Source organism: Trichomonas vaginalis, chromosome VI (assembly GCF_026262505.1).
Source record: "Trichomonas vaginalis G3 chromosome VI, whole genome shotgun sequence".
NCBI classification, from domain to species: domain Eukaryota; phylum Parabasalia; order Trichomonadida; family Trichomonadidae; genus Trichomonas; species Trichomonas vaginalis.
The window spans coordinates 8,483,634-8,505,622 of NC_067208.1; the positions used below are offsets into that span (position 1 = coordinate 8,483,634).

Sequence of the window (21,989 nt, forward strand, 5' to 3'; positions counted from 1 at the left end):
AATAAATAAAAAAATTTACTTTATTTCTTCTTTATTTCTTTGTTCCCGTGGAAGAAGGGTTTTGCTGTTTTTTCTCAGCCGAAATCAATGATTTTTTCATTTTTGGAATCCTTAGCGAATGAGGAATCTTTTCTCTCGTGGAATCTTTTCTCTCGTGGAAGCTTTGACCTAAAATATAATTTAGGTGAAGAGGTGAGATGTCACCTGTTTTCTCACCTCTTTTTTCACCCTCGTGACTTTGTCATAACTTCTTCGTAAATGCTTTGTCATAACTTCTTCGTAAATGAGTGTAAATGACCAAAAATATATTATAGGTGAAGAGACCCAAAGGGTCAGAGCCGCAAAGCGGCTAGGTGAGATGTCACCTCTTTTTTCACCTAATTTCTCACCCTCAGCCGCTAAGCGGCGAGACCCAAAGGGTCTTGAATTTTCATGAATTTCCTTAAGATAGAAAAATAACGTTAGTTTTATTTTTATTTATTTTTTTATTTTGTATGTAAAGATATGATTTCAACAATCGGCACAACAACAATTCAAGCCGCGAACGGCGGGACTCTGTCCACAACAACTTCACCAAACTCGTTAGTCATGAATCCAACATCTATGTTAGTAGAGATGAAAAGCTTCATTCCTTCTTCATATACTTTCGAAACAAAAATCCAGAAGATAAAGCAAGAACTTTTAACAAGTAATTTAGACTGTAGTGCGAAAGATGAAACAAATGAACAGTATCTTTATGAAATGCAGGACATTATTGACCATTTACCTAAATACCTGAAATTCAGCATCAAAAACTAACTATTCCTGAATTCGATGAAATAGAAGTGAAAGTTACTGACTCAGTAGAAATAAAGAAGTTCATTCGAAAGGTAAACTATGAGTTCTAGGATTTCATTGCAACCATAAGGTTATGGACAAAGATTGCGACATGGTATATAAGAATGTTTCTGACATATATAAATCCGGGGAGTTTAAGACCTACGATAACTTTGTTTCGTTAGTTGCTGAATGTGTATGGCAGATAAGAGATAAAGATAGAAGAGGTAAAATATGGAACGAACAGATAAGACCAACTGCTTTTGAGTTAAAGAAAACCATTGACGCTTTAGTTGTTTTAGCAGGTAAGGTTTCAATGGATAACGCAAAAATGAACCCGCAATGTTCTAAATGTAAAGCAGCAATTAGGAAATATAACTACTCCGTCAAAGAGATAGAAAGAATGCGAAACGACTATGCAGATTTAAAGAAAGAAGCAGAAAAGCCAGCAGAAAATAAAATGAACATGTTAGCATTTCTGAACAAAAACTATCCAACTGCAGAAGATTTCCTTCTATCTGACGTCAAGAAGAAGTATAAAGAAACTTTCGGCATTGTTAAAACTTTTGACATACTGACAGAAGAAATAGAAGCTACGAAATTGTTTAGGATTTCAAATATACATCGTACAATTCATGTAAAACGCTTGTGAAAAACTGGGGTGAGAAAACAGGTGAAAAAAGAGGTGACATCTCACCTAGCCGCTTTGCGGCTCTGACCCTTTGGGTCTCTTCACCTATAATATATTTTTGCTTTAATTAAATGCTTTCCGGAAACGTCGATGAAAATCATATGGACAAATTATATGAAAAAATTAATAATGATTACCCCTCATTAACCAGGGAAATGACGGATTCTATAGTTCGTAAATTCGATGAAATACAGGATATGTGGTTCGACATGAACGATAAGGAAAAGAGAAAGAACGATAACAATTTACTTACTAAAAGAATCCTAAAATCTAAAATAGGTGAAGCTTCAACATTTAACACAGTACATAACTTTTACACCGCTGTTTATATTTTCAATAATTTATTTAACGATGAACGAGAAAGAAAAAGTATGTTTAACGGAAGAAATGAATATGATTTTATCCTTTGTGCTGTTCGGGATGTTGACATGAAACTAAAGAAAATATTCTTATTACAAGATGACACGGTTGAAGATGAAGTCAATGAGTTTTTAAATCGTGATTTAAATGAAATTGATGAAGTTATGACCGAATGTTATAAAAAGTTCAAGAGGTGAAAAAAGAGGTGAGAAAACAGGTGAAATCTCACCTAGCCGCTTTGCGGCTCTGACCCTTTGGGTCTCTTCACCTCAATTATGGGCTTCGCCCTTGCCGCTAGCGGCTTATTTTTGGTGTAAATTTATGACAAAAATAAATGGTACCATTAATGATATCATGACTGTTCTCATTCATGTCTGATTTACATCCAACGAAAAAGTTTAGAAGAATTTTCTTATTCTTTCTGGCATGTTTTTATCTTTCCAGTACTCCCGCTCTAATGGTCCCAGATGAGTTGGTTTAGATTCTCTCAAGTTCTTAGATGGTATAACATCTTCAACGCCTCCTTCATATCTTACTTTATAAGTGTCATCGTTTGTGTTATAGTCAAGTATTTCAATAACCACTCCTCGCTTTGCTTCGTCAATGGTTTCAGCAAGTTTGCCATTACTACTTTCGACTAATTTATGTCGAGGGTAAAATGCTATGGAGTCGTCAGCAGCTTTTATAAGATATCCATTACCTTGCGTAGAGTCTACGATATAATAATTTCGACTTAACCTTAAACGTTTCTTTGTCAATGGTTTGTCGTCAAGAACTACACGAACTTTTGTACCAGGAATGAGGGTAAATTGTGTTGAATTTCTGATATTTTGTGTTTGACTTAGTTTCTTTTGTATATACTTTTCTTCTTGTTGTTGTGTCATTGAATTTGGTGTATGTCCTGTTGTAGAATGTGTTGAGGAATTATATACTTCGAGAAAATGTTTCATTGTTTCTTCGGTAAAGTCTCGCTCTTGATTTAAATCTCTGAGAGTCCTTATGAAGCGGTTAATGATACCGAGTATGTTATGGTTATGGTCTTCAGTAGTGTAGTGAGTTATGTTATGCTTAATGAGAAATTCTGTGATTTCGTTGCTGAGGTATGCACCGTCTTGGTCTGATGTTAAAATACTTGGGCTATGTTCTGCTACAAACTTTTGTAAAACTCTTAACACTTCACGAGTTCCTTTATTTTTCATTATATACGCATATGCTTTACGAGTGTTAACATTTATGAAGATGAGGAATGGTTTATGTCCTCCTTTTCTGCTTTGAATGAGAGTGTCAAATTGGTATGCGTCAGGAGTGTTGGAGTAAATTGGTAAAAAGTAGTCGTAAGGATTTATTTTTGTTTGATGTACAACATTTTTGTCAAAGAACCTTTTCACTTCAGCTCTGTTAGTAAATCCCCAACTCTTTGCAGCTTCATTGAACTTCTTAAATGACCTCCATGGATGTTGTTCGAATACTTCTTTCAAGCTCATTTATGTAAAAATAAAGATTTTATTCTAGGCTCAAGCGCGTTCATTGAACTCTATACCATGCAAATACAGTCACAAATGGTGGCATGTAATCTTTACCCGAGCCTGTTGGATTTGTTGTGAAAGTGTGTGAATGATTTCCTGCGGTTCCACAGAAAATACCTGCGCTTGAATCTACTGGGTCACTTGAAATATCATATCTATGCATTCCCTGTCTATCCGAACCTGCTGCAAGATTTGTATAACCTCTTTTTGTTATTGAATGTGAATGACTACCTGTTGTGTTTGTAGTTCCTGTATGAGTGTGCGGTGGAAGGTTTGCTTCAGTAATTTTCTTCGAACCTCCTGTTTGCTTTGAAGAGTTAGCACAGTATAAGAATTTGTCTACAATCTGCTGCCATGTACCAAAACCCAGAACTGTTGCTGGATTTGTTGAGTTCATTGACGTATAAATAGAACCTATAGGATATAATGTTTGAAGTATTTCTGTCTTTAATGTTTGAAGCTCTGTTTTGTCAGCTTTCTTATCATATAAATCTTGAGCAGTGAATTTAACATTATTTTCATCCTCCATGACATAAACATTTCTACATCTAATGTATTTCATCGTCGTTATGTTTTCCTCCGATGTTAAACCTTGTGGAAAGTTAGGAGGTTTCCAATATAATGCAGCCGCGTGCGGCGGGGCTCCGCCCTCCCCACCAGTTCCTTCAACCGTTCCTTCAATACTTTCTATACCAACAGTTGTGAAGAAATCATGTGTATGGTTCTTATCTGCTTTCTTATCTAACATTGCTGGTAGTTCATGTGTTTCAAAGTTTCTGACATGACCTTCAATGTTCATACATTTACTATTTAAGGAGTTTAGTGTATCTTTTACGCTTGTACTTGGATTCTCTAAAGGTGCACTTGAACCAAGGGTATAGTTCAATATTATGTCGTCTGCTCTAACAGTAGTGAAGGATTTATGTGTATGGTTCTTGTCGGCTTTACTGTCTAAAGAAGTTTGAAGTTCATTTATATCGGAGATGTTGTGTTTATGAGATTTCAAAACTTTGTTCGTTGCTTCGAGTTCAACTTTGTCAGCTTTACTTTTAATAGCATCTTCAAACGTTATTTTTGACTTAACTCTTAACATAAATCTTGGTTCAACTAATACACCATTAACAGAGAAAGTAGAGGCATAAATTTCATCGTTATAACTAAATGCTTCTGGTGCTTTACCTGTGTCATACTGTACAGTACAGCTTATGTCATAACCTTTAGCACGAATGTATTTATATCTTCTTTCATTAACATCTTCAGTGCTTATTTGTTCATTCTGTGTTAAATATCCATGGTAGTCCGTTATAATCTGTTCGTCTGAACTTATATAATGAACATGGTTTTTATCTGCTTTTTCGGCTAATTTCTCATTAACATCATTCACTTCTAATTCAACTCTTCCGCCAGAACTCTTATTATCATTAATCTTTTTCATTAATTCGGTAATTACGTCATAAAGACTATATTCTGTTTTCGGTTTTGTAAATAATGAGTCAAAATTTCTTTTCATCATTACATCGCTGACATTAATGATATCACCAATTCCTTTTTCATTTATTCTCTTCATTAATTCTGCAATAATGACGAATATATAATCTGTTAATTTATTCTCTTCATCGAGGGTTATAGAATGTTTTGAAATTGAATCATTAACTCCTCTAAATAAATCAATAACTTCAGGATACACGTTTTTAATGTCTTGAATAACCCGACCAGTATCCTCGCCACTATGTGGCTCTGAGCCCGTTGGGCTCTGTTGTTCATGTTCTTCGTTCCCGTCGTTACGTGGTTTTATATCTCTAACCATCATCAACGCAGCCATAACCGGAGGGTTTGTTGCTACCTGTTCGAAAATCCGTCCGTTATGTATGGTATATCTAAATAATTTCTTTGTGTTTGTTAAAACATTTGAAACAAGTCTTTTAAAACCATCTACAAAATTTCCTGTTTCACCTAATGTTCTTGCAGCATTTACAAGCTCACCCATTCCCGCTTTTGACCCCAAAAACGTCCATATTGCATTTATTTCACTCTGTATAGTTGTCCATTCAGCGAAACTAACACCCGCATTCGCTAAGCTGAAAATGAAATTCAGTGGATCGAACTTAATTCCACCTTCTTTTTCAATTTCAACGAACTCACTAACATGAGATTTTAAATATTCTTTCGTTAAAATTGTTTTCCCCGATGTTATGTCATTAACGAAACTATCACCGTCAAAAGTTAACGAATTCAATTTCGTCGTTGATGCTTTTATTTCATACACCGCTTTATCGATAGTTTTTGGCTCACCTTCTTTAGAAGCATATGAAACATTAATGAATGAATTATATGTATTCGTGAATGAGTTAAAATCAATGATTTTCATTAATGACGCCTTTAATGATTCATTAACTGTTGAATCCCTTAAAGTACATTAATGAACTGTCATGGGCTTCGCCCTGGTCGCTTCGGTCTGAAAGACCTTCAGGACTCAAAGAGTCCGTTTGCGACTTTATGAAAGGTACACTGCAAACCGTCGAGTTTGGATCAAATGCTGTAGTTGGTGCAGGAATATTAATGATATAAGTCATTAAATCATTAAGTGACGTAAATAATGTTGTCGTTTTTGATTTAATTTCTTTAGCATCTGTTATATATGGTAATTTATTTCTGTAGTTTCTGAATTAAAGATATTCGCTAAAATGTTTTGTAAACTGTTTTGAAGCAGTATAAACCGTTGAATTCGGAACTCTTACGATTTCACCATCCTTAATAAAAGGCATTGTACATGTGTAGTGCTTGGGTCAAATCTTTCGGGATTATAATTCAACATATATTCTAACGCTTCATATACAGACCTATAAACAGTTGTGTCGTTCTTCATGACAACTTCACCATTTACAATGAATGGCATAGTGCATGGAGTTAAAATAGGGTCAAACTTTTCATAGTCCTTCCATGTTATGTATTTCTCGGTATTTCCATCAGAAATAACAATATATTTGTCAGTAAGTGTGAGAGAGTATTGACCAAAATATAAACGTTTAGCTCTGTCAGCTTCATACGCATATGCAGCAATACTCATATTTTAATGAGAATAAAATGTTGTTCTATTTGCAAAGTACAGACCCAAACGAATACGGGACAGTAAAGCTACAAACAAACTTAGGTCTTCAGAATGAAGCGCTTGCTTTCAGAGTTGTTGACTTCAATACTATCGCTTCATTCGTTATAACAGATGAAACAGATTTCATGGAGCTTGAAATAGATGGAAAGAAGCACGAAATAAGATTTCACAATAATGTAGAATATAAGATGGAAACATTAGCTGGAGTGTTAAATGCGCTCATAAATACTACAATAAACAAGGAGAACGAAGAAAACTTAATGAATGTTAAACTTATTGCAGGAGTTTTGAAGTTCAGTTATGCGAAGGAGTTTAAGATAACACGAATGAGTCATAGAGTTCAATTGCTTCTGGGAGCATACCATATGACATGTCCTTTGAAAAGTGTTGACAAAACGATTGAGATGAAATCTGTTCCATACGTATGTTATGGTAATTGTTTATACGTTGAGTCAAAAATAGCTAATGTCACAGGTATTTCAGGAGTTAATAGTAAAGGTTCAGTAGAATATAAATCCTTCTGTTATGCAGTCAATTCAATGTTCATTCCAAACGTTCCTGTCATAGCAACTCATTTAGGTAAATGGGTTCGCATTAGTCCTCATAATTTGAAAGACATGCAATTCAGACTTGTTGACTTTCAAGGAGAGCCTGTAGAACTGAAGGCACCAGTGCGAATGACTGTTGAAGTTGACTTTTTAGAAAATATTAAATGCAACAGCTTACAAGAGAACTCAGAGCTAAAAATATAAAGTATGAATGTTATGTATTAGGTCATGAACTTTGGTTATTGCTGTTTGATGAAACAAATGAGTTAGTTATGTCAGTCAAGAGAACAGAAAAAGGCGTCAAAGGCGCCGAGCGCAAAGCGCTATATTGTGTTAGTGAAAACTGCACCAAGTCAATAAGATTAGGTTTGCATTATGAAGATGAGTTCGATACTGTTGAAGAAGTTTTGGATAGATATTACAAATTGCTTTAATTTACTAAAACATATTTCAAACAAAGCTTATATTCTGTTGAAAGTTTTGTATACTCGTTCGAATATTTATACTTAAACTCAACTCCTGTAGTTCCTGGTGTTTCAATGATGCGGATGTTACCTATTTTCATGAATGGTGGCGTTTGACCACAGCATTCGATTTCAGGGTCGAGATAGTCAATGACACATTGTTTCCCTGTTATTCGTGATATAACATTTTCAAGGTCCTCCTTTGTTAGAATTATTTGGTTCTTGCTTATAAGATTTGTCAAAAGCTTCTTATCGTCTTTGAGTAAAATTGTTTGGTATAACTGAAGAAGGTAATGGTCTACGTTATCTGAAGGATTTGTTTGAACATTTGTGTAAGGGTTGTCGTTGGCTTCTCTTGAAAGAATTTGGTCCAGTGGTGGATACTCTAACTTAACATCTGATGTAGCGTTAGCGTTTGAAGCTGAGTTTAAATTCACGGATTTCAGTTCTGGTTCTTTTTCTTTCAAACACTCTGAACTATAGTTCTTTATGACAATATTGTTTGTCGTTCGTGAGTCAACATTTGATGTTGGTTCAATTGGAACATTAACGGCACCAGCTAAGATGGATTTGCTTCTCATTTCATATAGAATAAAAACCTTTTATATGTATGAAATGAACAATATACTCGACAAGGGTTTGAATGTAAAGCTAACGAATGAAAATATTGTTGAATTCACTGAGACAGGAGCTGTGTATAAAGATGTAGAACTACTGAACAAAAGAGCTAAGGGAAGAAGCAGGAACATGAACAAAGGGTGGAAGCCTATAAAAATTTATGTCAATGATGGCTCAGGAGGTTCAAACATAAAGTATGCAGAAAGTTATAGAGTTTATGCTCTCAAAGGTGAAAAGCCTTCATTTAAGAACAGCTATTCTAACGCATATCCTCAAAAGCTAACGGATGGGAAGTGGATGATATGAATGACAGCAAAAATATTAACAGAAATGGCGACAGAGATGCATGGAATTTGTTTACCATCAGTCAATTGAAGGTTAAACTTTAAAACAATGTTGGTCGTTCCCATGGAATATTTTTGACTTTAATGGTATTAGTCATGATATGAATCTCAAGGTATGAACGAGGAGAGATGAGAGACTTATATGCTTCCCAAATTTCTTCAAAAGGTAATGTTATACCTGACTGTTTCCAAATGAGTTCAATATCATAACGTGAGAAACCTTGAAAGATAACGAAGTCAGTTATGAGACGTTTTATGTTTAAAGCAAGAAACGCCATGTTTGCATAAGTATTGCTACAGTTAAGTGGTAATGTCTGACTTTAGTAATGATGTTAGCTAATGGTGAGTGGCTTTGACACTAAACCTTTTCCGGCGAAGTCGTCGCAAACGAGCAGAGTGTTTGAAGGATATTTTTTGAAGGGGTATTTTGAAAGTTTTGATAGAATGTAGTTTGTAAGTCGTTTCATATCGTAAACTCCTGAGTATTGACGTAAGTGGTGTTTGTCAATAATTCTTTCCATCTCTTCTGAAGTCTTTTGCATTCCTGACTGTATAAATTCAACGATGGCATAATATTTCCTCTTACGTCGAATGTAACGTTGAAGAAATTCAATGAGTTCACTGTCTGGAACTTTAACGACAGAGGCTTGAACTTTTGACATAAATGTTTTCGCTGTTGAGTCCATAGAGTCTGAAGTTGCTGATATAATGATTTGGTCATAATATGAGTCTTTCCTAAACGCTCTGTTATGAGTATATGACGAATGAGGTTAAATGTCTTACCTGAACCCATCTTTCCACAATAGAAATAAACACCATTTGAACAGAACTCATAGTCCTTACTGAAAGGAAGAATGAGAGAAGAGTTAAGTTTGTCTGTAGTTTCATTCATGTCTTCATCTACGTCATGTATTAAATGCTTCATTTTATCTCCATTAAAAATGCAAGTCAGAAATATTCAGAACATAGCACCGAGTCTAACTGACAAGAGTATAAAGATATACTATGAACACGTTATGATGAAACCTACCAAAATTCAAGAAAGTCAGTATACTTATGAATATCCAAGACACTGGGTAGAGTATGTAGGAGGTGAGAAAGCTATTGAAATCAGACAGGTTCGAAGTATTCCAGCAGGAAGAACAATATTATTGAAGAACTTTAATGTTTTGAGTATAATGATGAAACAAAGAAGCAAGATAGTTTTCCTGTTGCTGTGTATGTGAACCTAGACACAGGAGATGACATGAAAGTTTTTAACACAAAGCTTCAAACGGTAGTGAGAGAACAACTGACTGCGGAAGGCATCCATTACCTTCAGAAGTTACCATAGCATATAATTTTGAAACAAACTCAATAGATTTTAAAGTCATCTCTGCAAAGAAGTCAGGTTTTACATTTAATGAAGCAGATGTATATTCGAATGAAAACTTCAAAGCTATTGCATGGTTAGATAATGACGATTGCTTTAAGAAAATATTTAAATTCAGTGACTCAACGATGTCAATAGATGACCTTCGTGGAATGTTACCATCGACGTTTACAGTAGAAGGTTCAGCAGGATTGCTTACAAGATTGTCAATTGGTGGTATTTGGTCTCGTGAGAACATTGTTATAAAATCCAGTATAAGTGAATTTGCTGAAGAATCTATATTATGTCTTTCAAACTACATGTATTCGCCGCCGAAGCATTATAGTATAACAAACTTTGTCAGTAAGTTTAACATAAGACTTGTCGAACCTTCTTCAATGAAAGATGTTGTGCTACCTAAAGATGGAAAGGATGGACTCATTATTGAGATGATTTTAATAGCATATTAAATGAGCTTGTTCTTGAAGGTCATTCATGATGAAATAACTGTTGTAGAAGATGTTAGCAATTGTTCAGACATTTTGAAGCGAATAGATGAGATAAGAAAGAAGTTAGATAGACCGCAAAGCGGTGAGGGCGAAGCCGTGAGAATGTTTATGTTTCATTGACTTTCTCCAGTAACGAGAACTTTTATGAGATAATATTGAAGAGAGATGATTTTAATATGGTGTAAATGGTAGCTTGGGCAGCTTTAGGCGCAATGGGAACAAAAGCATTAGCATTTGGAGCAAAAGCACTTGGAGCTTATGACGCAGTAAATAAAATGAGTGGAGGAAGGGTTTCGAAGACATTAGATGCAAATAAAGGGAAGATTGGAGGCTGGGTTGCAAAGAAGTTAAGATTAAATAAAATAGGGCTCATAAATAAAGCATCCAATTTGGTTGCGACTGAGTCAGAAAATGCTTTAGGAAAGGACGATGAGTTTGCAAAACACGCAAAAGACTTTAATGACCAGATGAAAGGTGAAACAATGCATTTAAATAGAGTCGATGGAACTCTTCCTCCACCAGTAGTTCTTCCGTATGGTCCCTATGGAATGTATGGAAACCCTTACGAAAGACCATTTGACCCATTGACTGGTGGAAGTAACTGGTATCATTACGGACGAAGAAGAAAGACAGTCAAGTTGGAGACAGACGTGAAGAAAGCAACTAAAAAGAAACCAAGGAAGAGAGTTATAAAGCAATGAATTCATGAGGTGAAAAAAGAGGTGAAAAAAGAGGTGAGATTTCACCACTTCACCTAAATTTATTTTTGCGCTATGTTTTCATACGTGTGAGGGTGGTGATATCATTAATTTTAAGTTTATTTTTAAATAATTTTTTATTTTATTTTGGATGTAAATGACAGAACAAAAGCAACTCATTCGAATTCCACAGTATAACAAACATACATTTAAACATTTATTCTTCCTTCCTGAGCATAACATGTTCTTTCAAATACATCCGAGACCAGTTGACTTTTCATTGACTGTGTATAAAGATAGAAATAGTTATATCATTAAACCATACGATGACGAAGGTAAGTTATGTAAATTGTACGTTAAGAAGTTAGAGAAAGTTTATGGCTTCAAGTATGACTACAATAGGGTTAACACTGATGATGAAGATATTGAGGAAAATTTATGAGAACATTAGTGAAGTCGTTAGTGAGAACGATAGTGAGAACGTTTATTTTTACATTAGTGAGTTCGTTAGTGAAGTGAAGTGGGTGGCGGTTTTGTAAATATTTAAGGTTAAGTTAGTTTTTGCGTTCATGTTGTAAAATATACGTTAACGGTTTTGTAAAGTGTCAAATTCACAAGTATTGGGTAATGTGGAACGCAGTGCCACCATACACGACTTAACCATACTAACTCACGATAACGAACATTCCTCGCTAAATTGCTGAGAAACTTTGAGGAAATGTCGAACAATTTCCTCAAAGTTTCTCAGATTTATATAGATCACTAGAGTCCCCTAGGCACTGATTCTGGTTCAGTACCTAGGAGGCTCTAGTTCTCTAACGAACTGATAAAATGTTTTTAAATTTTTGGATATTGCTACCTGTGAAGCACTGACTTCAAGTCAGTACCTCACAGGTAGCAATTACATTGAAAGATGGGAGAAACTTTGTCCGAATGTTAAACTATTCGGACAAAGTTTCTCCCATTTGTAGTGGAGATGGAAGGCTTTGAGGTATATTATATTAATATATACCCCAAAGTCTTCCATCTCCACTTGAAAGTTCCAAAACTTTGGGTTAATAGTTTGCAATTAACCCAAAGTTTTGGAACTTTCTAGAAGGAATTGCAGGGTAAGAGGTACATATTCATACTATGTACCTCTTACCCTCCAATTCCTTCCTTAACATAAACAAATTTGGAGTTAATTGTTTGCAATTAACTCCGGGTTTGTTGACCTCCAAATGAAAATGAAAGGGTAAGAGGTATATAGTGACCCTATATGCCTCTTACCCTTTCATTCTCATTAATTATGGGAGAAACTTTGGCCGAATGTTAAATTATTCGACCAAAGTTTCTCCCATTTTTTGAAGGGATTGGAGGCTATGAGATACTGATGCAATGTCAGTACCTCATGGCCTCCAATTCCATCCTGAAACTGATCAAAGTGGACCTTACATGCATTTGAAATTTGCCATGTAAAGTCCACTTTTTGAGAGAGAGGATTTGACTGCGTCAAATTCTCTTTTTCGTTTACGAGAATTTCAACTTGGAATTCGCAAGGAGTTGTGCGAAAAACCCAGCCAACATTTTCGGCTCCGTACTCGTCAGCTAGTTCATCCTCGTCATAGCTGTACGAGTACGGAGTGAAGTTTATGGCTGCACGGGCAAATTGAATTTGAATTGGGCTGCGTAAGGTAGGAAGCAACTGGTTGAAGAGTCGTTCTTGAAGTACTCTTACAAGAGTGGGACAATAGCAGACAAGTTCGTCTGCATATTGAATTGAATTCGAACAAATTTGTTCGAATTGGACTGTCGCCGAAACTAGTTGACCAAGAGCTGTAGAATACTCTGAGGTCTGTTCTATACTTTCTTCTATAGAAGAAGCCATGTATTCATCAGCTTTTGACTGCAATTGTTGGCGCAATTGGAAGTTAGATTGCTCGGGGTCAAAGCGAGTCTTTGGAGTGTCATCTGGGACTGGGAGTGACCGTGGAGGATGACAATCCTCTTCCTGGATAGTTGAATCGGAATCGCTACTGTCTTGGTATGACATTGAGCTAAAATGAAGTGAAAAAACCGACCACTTTATTTTTTCAAATAAGAGTTTAAAATAAACGGTTTTTACCAACGGAGACCCCCTCTATTTTTTTATTTTATTTAATAGTTACCGTTGGCAAACCGTTCCATCTCAAATATTGAATGAACTATAAACGTTTTTTGTTTTCTATATATACTTTTTTGTCCAACGGTAAAACTTTTTACACAACGGTTTTTGAGAGTCGTCGCCGTTGACTTTTTTGTAGAGCACTCAAAATAGTATAACTTTGTCCGGACAAGTAAGGGTCTATCGTCGCTACAGGAAAAGTTACAGGCGTTCCAAGGAAGTATACTTTGAGAAGCCTTTTCTCCCTTATAGAATGAGATCGGACGGTTATTTTACAAAACTGACAACACGTTGACCGAGTAGTTTTTTGTGCTGAACAAAAAGTGTCATATAAACATCTGTCAAAAACCGCTTTTTAACTTCACTTAAAATGCCACGTAAGCTACGTAAGAATATACGTAAGAGGAAGGGAGCATTGAAACATCCAATAGTAAAACTGACACCACAACAACAGTTGCAACAACAAATGATGAATGACCCCACTATGTTGCAACAAATGTCAAGCAACCCTATGCTTTTAAGCCGAGTTATTGGTGCACAGAGTGGAGGTTTAAGAGCGGCACTTTTAGCGAAAATGGCAGGCTATGGTGGAGCTGCAGACGGAACAGCTTATAACCCTCAAAGTCAAATGAATTTGAGTTCACTCAAAAATCAAATAACAGATGTCAAAAAGTCAAACATAGACATACAGAAACAAATAAGTGAAAACGAAAAGAAGTTAGTATGGCTAAGTCGTGTACTGAGGCACTGCGCGCCTCCGTACACCACTTAACCTTAAATATTTACAAAACCATTAACATATATTTTTACAACACAAACGACAACACTAACTTAACATTAACGTATATTTTACAACACAAACGACAACACTAACTTAACCTTAAATATTTACAAAACCGCCAACCACTTCACCTCACTAATGTTTTCACAAACGACTTCACTACTGTAAAAATAAACGTTCTCACTATCGTTCTCACTAACGACTTCACTAATGTTCTCATAAATTTTCCTCAATATCTTCATCATCAGTGTTAACCCTATTGTAGTCATACTTGAAGCCATAAACTTTCTCTAACTTCTTAACGTACAATTTACATAACTTACCTTCGTCATCGTATGGTTTAATGATATAACTATTTCTATCTTTATAAACAGTCAATGAAAAGTCAACTGGTCTCGGATGTATTTGAAAGAACATGTTATGCTCAGGAAGGAAGAATAAATGTTTAAATGTATGTTTGTTATACTGTGGAATTCGAATGAGTTGCTTTTGTTCTGTCATTTATATAAAAATAAACGTTCTCGCTAAATAATAAAATAAACTTAAAAATAAACGTTGTCAGAGGTGAAAAATAAATTTAGGTGAAGTGGTGAGATCTCACCTCTTTTTTCACCTGTTTTTTCACCATGTTGAATTCATTGCTTTATAACTCTCTTCCTTGGTTTCTTTTTAGTTGCTTTCTTCAAGTCTGTCTCCAACTTGACTGTCTTTCTTCTTCGTCCGTAATGATACCAGTTACTTCCACCAGTCAATGGGTCAAATGGTCTTTCGTAAGGATTTCCATACATTCCATAGGGACCATACGGAAGAACTACTGGTGGAGAAGAAACATTTTCTTTAGTTCCATCGAATCTATTTAAATGCATTGTTTCACCTTTCATCTGGTCATTAAAGTCTTTTGCGTGTTTTGCAAACTCATCGTCCTTTCCTAAAGCATTTTCTGACTCAGTCGCAACCAAATTGGATGCTTTATTTATGAGCCCTATTTTATTTAATCTTAACTTCTTTGCAACCCAGCCTCCAATCTTCCCTTTATTTGCATCTAATGTCTTCGAAACCCTTCCTCCACTCATTTTATTTACTGCGTCATAAGCCCCAAGTGCTTTTGCTCCAAATGCTAATGCTTTTGTTCCCATTGCGCCTAAAGCTGTCAAGCTACCATTTACACCATATTAAAATCATCTCTCTTCAATATTATCTCATAAAAGTTCTCGTTACTGGAGAAAGTCAATGAAACATAAACATTCTCATTCATAAACTTCTTTCTTATCTCATCTATACGCTTCAAAATGTCTGAACAATTGCTAACATCTTCTACAACAGTTATTTCATCATGAATGACCTTCAAGAACAAGCTCATTTAATATGCTATTAAAATCATCTCAATAATGAGTCCATCCTTTCCATCTTTAGGTAGCACAACATTTCTTCATTGAAGAAGGTTCGACAAGTCTTATGTTAAACTTACTGACAAAGTTTGTTATACTATATGCTTCGGTGGCGAATACATGTAGTTTGAAAGACATAATATAGATTTTCAGCAAATTCACTTATACTGGAATAAACAATGTTCTCACGAGACCAATACCACCAATTGACAATCTTGTAAGCAATCCTGCTGAACCTTCTACTGTAAACGTTGATGGTAACATTCCACACGAAGGTCATCTTATTGACATCTTTTGAGTCACTGATTTAAATATTTTCTTAAAGCAATCGTCATTATCTAACCATGCAATAGCTTTGAAGTTTTCATTCGAATATACATCTGCTTCATTAAATGTAAAACCTGACTTCTTTGCAGAAGACGACTTTAAAATCTATTGAGTTTGTTTTCAAAATTATATGCTATGGTAACTTTCTGAAGGTAATGGATGTCCTTCCGCAGTTAAGTTGTTCTCATACTACCGTTTTGAAGCTTTGTATTAAAAACTTCCATGTCATCTCTGTATCTAAGTTCATACACAGCAACAGGAAAACTATCTTGCTTCTTTGTTTCATCATTATATCTCAAAACATTAAAAGTTCTTCAATAATATTGTCCTTCCTGCTGGAATACTTCTAACTTGTCTTATTTCAATAGCTTTCTCACCTCTTACATACTCTACCCAGTGTCTTGGATATTCATAAAAGTATACTGACTTTCTTGAATTTTGGTTGGTTTCATCATAACTGTTATTAAGTATATCTTTATACTCTTGTCATTAGACTCGGTGCTATGTTCTGAATATTTCTGACTTGCATTTTTAATGGAGATAAAATGAAGCATTTATAATACATGACGTAGATGAAGACATGAATGAAACTACAGACAAACTTAACTCTTCTCTTATTCTTCCTTTTCAGCAAGATTATGAGTTCTGTTCAAATGGTGTGTATTTTCTATTGTGAAAGATGGGTTCAGTAAGACATTCACCTCATTGTCATATACTCATAACAGAGCGTTTAGGAAACGTAATATTACTTTGACCATCATTATATCAGCTTTCTCTATGGATTCACGGAAAACATTCTGAGTAAAGTTCGCATCTCTTGTCGTTAAGTTCCAGACAGTGAACTCAATTGATTTCTTCAACGTTACATATTCGACGTAAGAGGAAAATAATTATGCTATGTAGAGTTCATACAGTCAGGAATGCAAAAGACTTTCAGAAAGAGATGGAAAGAATTATTGACAAACACCACTTACGTCAGTACTCAGGAGTTTACGATTATGAAACGACTTACAAACTACATCTGTCAAAACTTGTTCAAAATCCCTTCAAAAAAGTATCCCTTCAAACACTCTGCTCGTTTGTGACGCCACTTCGCTCGGAAAAGGTTTAGTGGTCAAAAGCAGACTCACCATTAGCTACATCATAACTAAATAAGTCAGACATTACCACTTAACTGTAGCAATACTTATGCAAACATGGATTTTTAAGCTTTAAACATAGAAAGTTCATAACTGACTTCGTTATCTTTCAAGGTTTCACCGGTATGATAACATTGAACTCATTTGGAAACAGTTCAGTGATATACATTACTTTTGAAATATTTGGTGAAGCATATCCACTCAGTCTCTCATCTCTCTCGTCCATAGAAACCTTGAGATTCATATAATGACTAATACCATTAAAGTCAAAAATTATTCCATGGGAACGACCAACGATTGTTTTAAGTTTAAACCTTCATGATGATGGGACAAACAATATTCCATGATCTCTGTCGCCATTTCTGTTATTAATATTTTTGCGTGTCATTCATATCATCCACTTCTTCCATCCGTTTAGCTTTTGAAGGATATGCGTTTAGAAGTAGCTAGTTCTTAAATGGGTGAAGGCTTTATCACCTTTGAAGAGCATAAACTCTATAACTTTCGCATACTTTATGTTTGAAAACTCCTGAAGCCAATCATTGACATAAATTTTTATAGCTTCCACTTTGTTTCATGTTCCTGCTTCTTCCCTTAGCTCTTTTGTTCAGTAGTTCTACATCTTTATACAACAGCTCCTGTCTCAGTGAATTCAACAATTATTTTCATTCGTTAGCTTTAAATTCAAACCCTTGTCGAGCTATATTTGTTCATTTCATAATAATAAAGGTTTTATTCTATATGAAATGAGGAAGCAAATCCATCTTACTGGTGCCGGTTAATGTTCCAATTGAACCAACATCAAATGTTGACTCACGAACGACAAACATATTGTCATAAAAGAACTATAGTTCAGAGGTTTGAAAGAACCAGAACCAGAGCTGAAATCGTTGAATTTAAAACACAGCTTCAAACGCTAACGCTACATCAGATGTTAAGTCTAGAGTATCCACCACTGGACCAAATTCTTTCAAGAGAAGCCAACGACAATCCTTAACAAAATGTTTAAAACAAATCCTTCAGATAACGTAGACCAATTACCTTCTTCAGTTATACCAAACAATTTTACTCAAAGAACGATAAGAAGGCTTTTGACAAATCTTATAAGCAAGAACCAAATAATTCTAACAAAGGAAGGACCTTGAAAATCTTATCTTCACGAATAACAGGAAACAATGTGTCATTGACTATCTCGACCTGAATCGAACGCTGTGGTCAAACTCCACTATTCATGAAAATAGGTAACATCCGCATCATTGAAACGCCAGGAACTACAGGAGTTGAGTTTAAAGTATAAATATTCGAACGCAGTATACAAAACTATTCTACTGACTATAAAGCTTGTTTGAAAATGTTTTAGTAAATTAAAGCAGTCAGGAAGTCCTTTGAGCCAAATCTTGGGCTTTTGGGGCGCCGTCGTTCCAAAAAAAAATTTTCAAGTTAACCATTTGTAATAGTCTATCCCAAACTTACTTCAACAGTATCGACGTCATCTATCATAATGCAAACCTATCTTATTGACTTGGTGCAGTTTTCACTAACACAATATTTTTGTTCTGCTTGACTGACATAACTTTTCATTTGTTTCATCAAACAGCAACAACCAAAGTTCATGGACCTAATACAACATCATACTTATATTTTTAGCTTGAGTTTCTGTAAGCTGTTGCATTTAATATTTTCTAAAAGTCAACTTCAACAGTCATTCGCCACTGGTGCTTCAGTTCTACAGGCTCTCCTTGAAAGTCAACAAGTCTGAATTGCATGTCTGTCAAATTATAGAGGACTAATGCGAACCCATTTACCTAAATGAGTTGCTATGACAGGACGTTTGGAATGAACATTGAATTGACTGACATAACAGAAGGATTTATATTCTACTGAAACCTTTACTATTAACTCCTGAAATCGTGACATTAGCTATTTTAGACTCAATGTATAAACAATTACCATAACATACGTATGGAACAGATTTCATCTCAATCGTTTTGTCAACACTTTTCAAAGAAAAATGTCATATGGTATGCACCCAAAGAAGTTGTAACTTATGACTCATTTCTTGGTATCTCTAAACTCCTTCACATAACTGAACTTCAAAACTCTGCAATAAGATTTAACATTCATAAGTTTTCTTCGTTATCCTTGTTTGTAGTATTATGAGAGCATTTAACACTCCAGCTAATGTTTCCATCTTATACTCTACATTATTGTGAAATCTTATTTCGTGCCTCTTCTTTCCAATCTAAATTTCAATTCCATGAAATCTGTTTCATCTGTTATAACGAATGAAGCGATAGTATTGAAGTCAACCATTCTGCATGCAAAGCGCCTCATTCTGTAAGACCAAGTTTGTTTGTGCTTTACTCGTCCCGTATTCGTTTGGGTCTGTACTTTTGCAAATAGAACAACATTTTATTCTCATGTAAAATATGAGTATGCGCAATATGCGTATGAAGCTGACAGAAGCTAACGGTTTATATTTTTGGGTCAATACTCTCGTCACACTTACTGACAGATATATTGTTATCACTTGAATGGAAATACTGGAGAAAATACATAAAATCGGAAGGACTATGAAAAGTTTTGACGCCTATTTTAACTCCATGTATCTATCGGCGTTTAATAAAGGGACGGTGGAAATATTGAAAAAAAGATATAATAACCGTATATAGGTCTGTTTATAAAGCAATTAGAATATATGTTGAATCATAACCCAAAAAGATTTGACCCAAGCACTACACCACATGTGCAATGGCCTTTTAATTAAGGAGCGTGATGAATCGGTAAGAGTTCCGGATTCACGGTTTTTCACACAGCTGTTCCAAAACCAGTTTACAAAAAACATTGTTAGCGAAAATATCTTTAATTCAAGAAACGTACAGAAAATAAAATTAACCCGTATTATATAACAGATGCTAAGAGAAAATTCAATCAAACGACAACACTTTGTACAGTCACTTAATGGATATTCAATGACATTATATCATATTAATATTCCTGCACCAACTAAGCATTTTCCAAACTCAGAACGGTTTGCAGTGTTACCTTCATAAATTGACAGTTCATATTACTTTAAAGGGATTCGGACAGTAAAATGCAATCATTAAAGGCGTCATTAAATTGAAGAAATCATTGTATTTTAATTCATCACGAAATACATATAATCATTCATTAATGTTCAATATGCTTCTAAGAGAGGTGAGCAAAAACTATCGATTAAAAGCGGTGTAATGAAATATAAAGCATCCAACGACGAATTGAATTCGTGCTTAAACTTTTGACGTGTATAGTTCGTATTATGGGAACATAACATCGGGAAACGATTTTAACGAAAGAATACTTAAAATCTCATGTTAGTGAGTGTTCGTTGAAGATTGAAAAAGAAGTGGAATTAAGTGTCGATCCCACTTAATTTCATTTTCAGCTTAGCGAATGCGGGTGTTATGTTTCGCTTGAATGGACACTTATACAGAGTGAAAAATGACAATATGACGTTTTTTGGGGTCAAAAGCGGAATGGGTGAGCTTGTAATGCGCAAGAACATTAGGTGAAACAGGACAATTTTGTAGATGTTTTAAAGACTTTGTTTCAAATTGTTTTAAACAAACACAAAGAAATTCATTTAGAATATACCGTACAGAACGGACGGACTTTTTCGAAACAGGTAGCGAGAACAAACCCTAGTTATGGCTGCGTTGATGAATGGTTAGAGATAATAAACCAACGTTAAAACGACGGGGTAAACGAATGAACATGAACAAACAGGAATATGGTCGGGTTATTCGAGCATTTAAAAACGTGTTCCTGAGTTATTGATTTTATTTAAGGAGTTAATGATTCAATTTCAAAACATTCTATAACCTCGATGCAAGAAATAAATTAACAGATTCATATATTCGTCCAATTATTGCAGAATTAATGAAGAGAATAAATGAAAAAAGGAATTGGTGATATCATTAATGTCAGCGATGTAATGATGAAAAGAAATTTTGACTCATTATTTTACAGAACCGAAACAGAATATAGTCTTTATGACGTAATTACCGAAATTAATGAAAAGATTAATGATAATAAGAGTTCTGGCGGAAGAGTTGAATTAGAGAAGTGATGATGTTAATGAGAAATTAGCCGAAAAAGCAGACAAAAATGAGCTTTTAGCTCTGAAGTGATATAAAGTCAAGAAACCACTTTCATTATATAACTTCAAGACGAACAGATTATAACGGACTACCATGGATATTTAAAACGAAGTGATGAAGCCGAAGACAAAAAAATGTTAATGAAAGAAGATATAAATACATTCGTGCTAAAGGTTATGACATAAGCTGTACTGTACAGTATGATGTAGCTAAGCACCAGAAGCATTTGGTTATACCGCGTGAAATTTAGCCTCTACTTTCAATGTTAACGGTGTATTAGTTGAACCAAGATTTACATTGAGAGTTAGCAACAAAATAACGTTTGAAGATGCTATTTAAAAGTAAAGCTGACAAAGTTGAACTCGAAAGCAATGAACAAAGTTTTGAAATCTCATAAACACAACATCTCCGATATAAATGAACTTCAAGCTACATTAAATAGTAAAGCTGACAAAAGAACATACAATAAATCCTTCACTACTGTTAGTGGCAGACGACAAATATTGAACTATACCCTTGTTTCAAGTGCACCTTTAGAGAATCCAGTACAGGTTAAAAGATACACTAAACAATTTAGATAACAGTTGCAGGAATATCGAAGATCATGCCAGAAACTTGAAGCATATGAACTACCAGCAATGTTAGATAAGAAAGCCGACAAAACTATGTAGATGGAAAATTATGCAAAGAAGTCGAAGTAAATGCTGCGCTTAATGGAAAAGCCGACCAAGAACCATACACATGAAGAATTTCAAACAAACAAGATTAAGAGAATTAAAGCATGCATCGAAATAGTAACAAAAACAGGAAAAACGGTGCAGACTGTACAGAACAAAGAATTTATCCTCCTACTTTTCTAATGGTTTAATAACAAACAATATAAATATTGAAGGATGCAATAAAGTTATAAACGTTAAACATGAACTTCAAACAATGAAGGCTCAGATTCTTCAAACATTATATCCTGTTGGTTCTATTTATACGTCAATGAACTCAACAAATCCAGCAACAGTTCTGGGTTTTGGTACGTGGCAGCAG

At 34.9% G+C, this 21,989-nt stretch overlaps 8 protein-coding genes and 2 pseudogenes across 10 annotated transcripts, besides 3 other annotated features; 5 read left to right on the forward strand and 5 right to left on the reverse strand.

Annotated features, from left to right (window-relative positions):
* Positions 1–11,685: part of a mobile genetic element that runs on past the window's edge.
* TVAGG3_0828720 (organellar and viral DNA polymerase type B) lies at positions 1,148–1,468 on the forward strand (the record flags this gene model as incomplete). Its single annotated transcript, XM_001287113.1, has 1 exon — positions 1,148–1,468. One exon carries the CDS (start codon positions 1,148–1,150, stop codon positions 1,466–1,468), a length of 321 nt encoding a protein of 106 aa, XP_001287114.1.
* On the reverse strand, positions 2,266–3,066 carry TVAGG3_0828730 (integrase core domain containing protein family; the record flags this gene model as incomplete). Its single annotated transcript, XM_051248372.1, has 1 exon — positions 2,266–3,066. The coding sequence occupies one exon, from the start codon at positions 3,064–3,066 to the stop codon at positions 2,266–2,268; it is 801 nt and encodes a 266-aa protein (XP_051083847.1).
* On the reverse strand, positions 3,392–4,960 carry TVAGG3_0828740 (keratin-associated protein family; the record flags this gene model as incomplete). The annotated part of the gene is made up of 1 exon (XM_051248373.1): positions 3,392–4,960. One exon carries the CDS (start codon positions 4,958–4,960, stop codon positions 3,392–3,394), a length of 1,569 nt encoding a protein of 522 aa, XP_051083848.1.
* On the reverse strand, positions 5,425–6,460 carry TVAGG3_0828750 (annotated as a pseudogene). The gene has a single exon. A coding segment is annotated over exon 1 (1,036 nt).
* On the forward strand, positions 6,478–7,254 carry TVAGG3_0828760 (uncharacterized protein; the record flags this gene model as incomplete). The annotated part of the gene is made up of 1 exon (XM_051248374.1): positions 6,478–7,254. The coding sequence occupies one exon, from the start codon at positions 6,478–6,480 to the stop codon at positions 7,252–7,254; it is 777 nt and encodes a 258-aa protein (XP_051083849.1).
* On the reverse strand, positions 7,606–8,095 carry TVAGG3_0828770 (uncharacterized protein; the record flags this gene model as incomplete). The annotated part of the gene is made up of 1 exon (XM_051248375.1): positions 7,606–8,095. A coding segment is annotated over one exon (490 nt), but the record flags the coding sequence as incomplete, so codon positions are not given.
* Positions 9,367–10,025, forward strand: TVAGG3_0828780 (annotated as a pseudogene). The gene has a single exon. A coding segment is annotated over exon 1 (659 nt).
* On the forward strand, positions 10,612–11,037 carry TVAGG3_0828790 (protein of unknown function, DUF4107 family; the record flags this gene model as incomplete). Its single annotated transcript, XM_051248376.1, has 1 exon — positions 10,612–11,037. The coding sequence occupies one exon, from the start codon at positions 10,612–10,614 to the stop codon at positions 11,035–11,037; it is 426 nt and encodes a 141-aa protein (XP_051083851.1).
* Positions 11,686–11,705: 20 nt separating the features above from the next.
* Positions 11,706–12,551: a mobile genetic element.
* A 224-nt stretch (positions 12,552–12,775) lies between these two features.
* Positions 12,776–13,066, reverse strand: TVAGG3_0828810 (uncharacterized protein; the record flags this gene model as incomplete). Its single annotated transcript, XM_001294587.1, has 1 exon — positions 12,776–13,066. A coding segment is annotated over one exon (291 nt), but the record flags the coding sequence as incomplete, so codon positions are not given.
* Positions 13,067–13,547: 481 nt separating this feature from the next.
* Positions 13,548–13,949, forward strand: TVAGG3_0828820 (protein of unknown function, DUF4106 family; the record flags this gene model as incomplete). Its single annotated transcript, XM_051248377.1, has 1 exon — positions 13,548–13,949. One exon carries the CDS (start codon positions 13,548–13,550, stop codon positions 13,947–13,949), a length of 402 nt encoding a protein of 133 aa, XP_051083852.1.
* Positions 13,950–14,014: 65 nt separating this feature from the next.
* Positions 14,015–21,989: part of a mobile genetic element that runs on past the window's edge.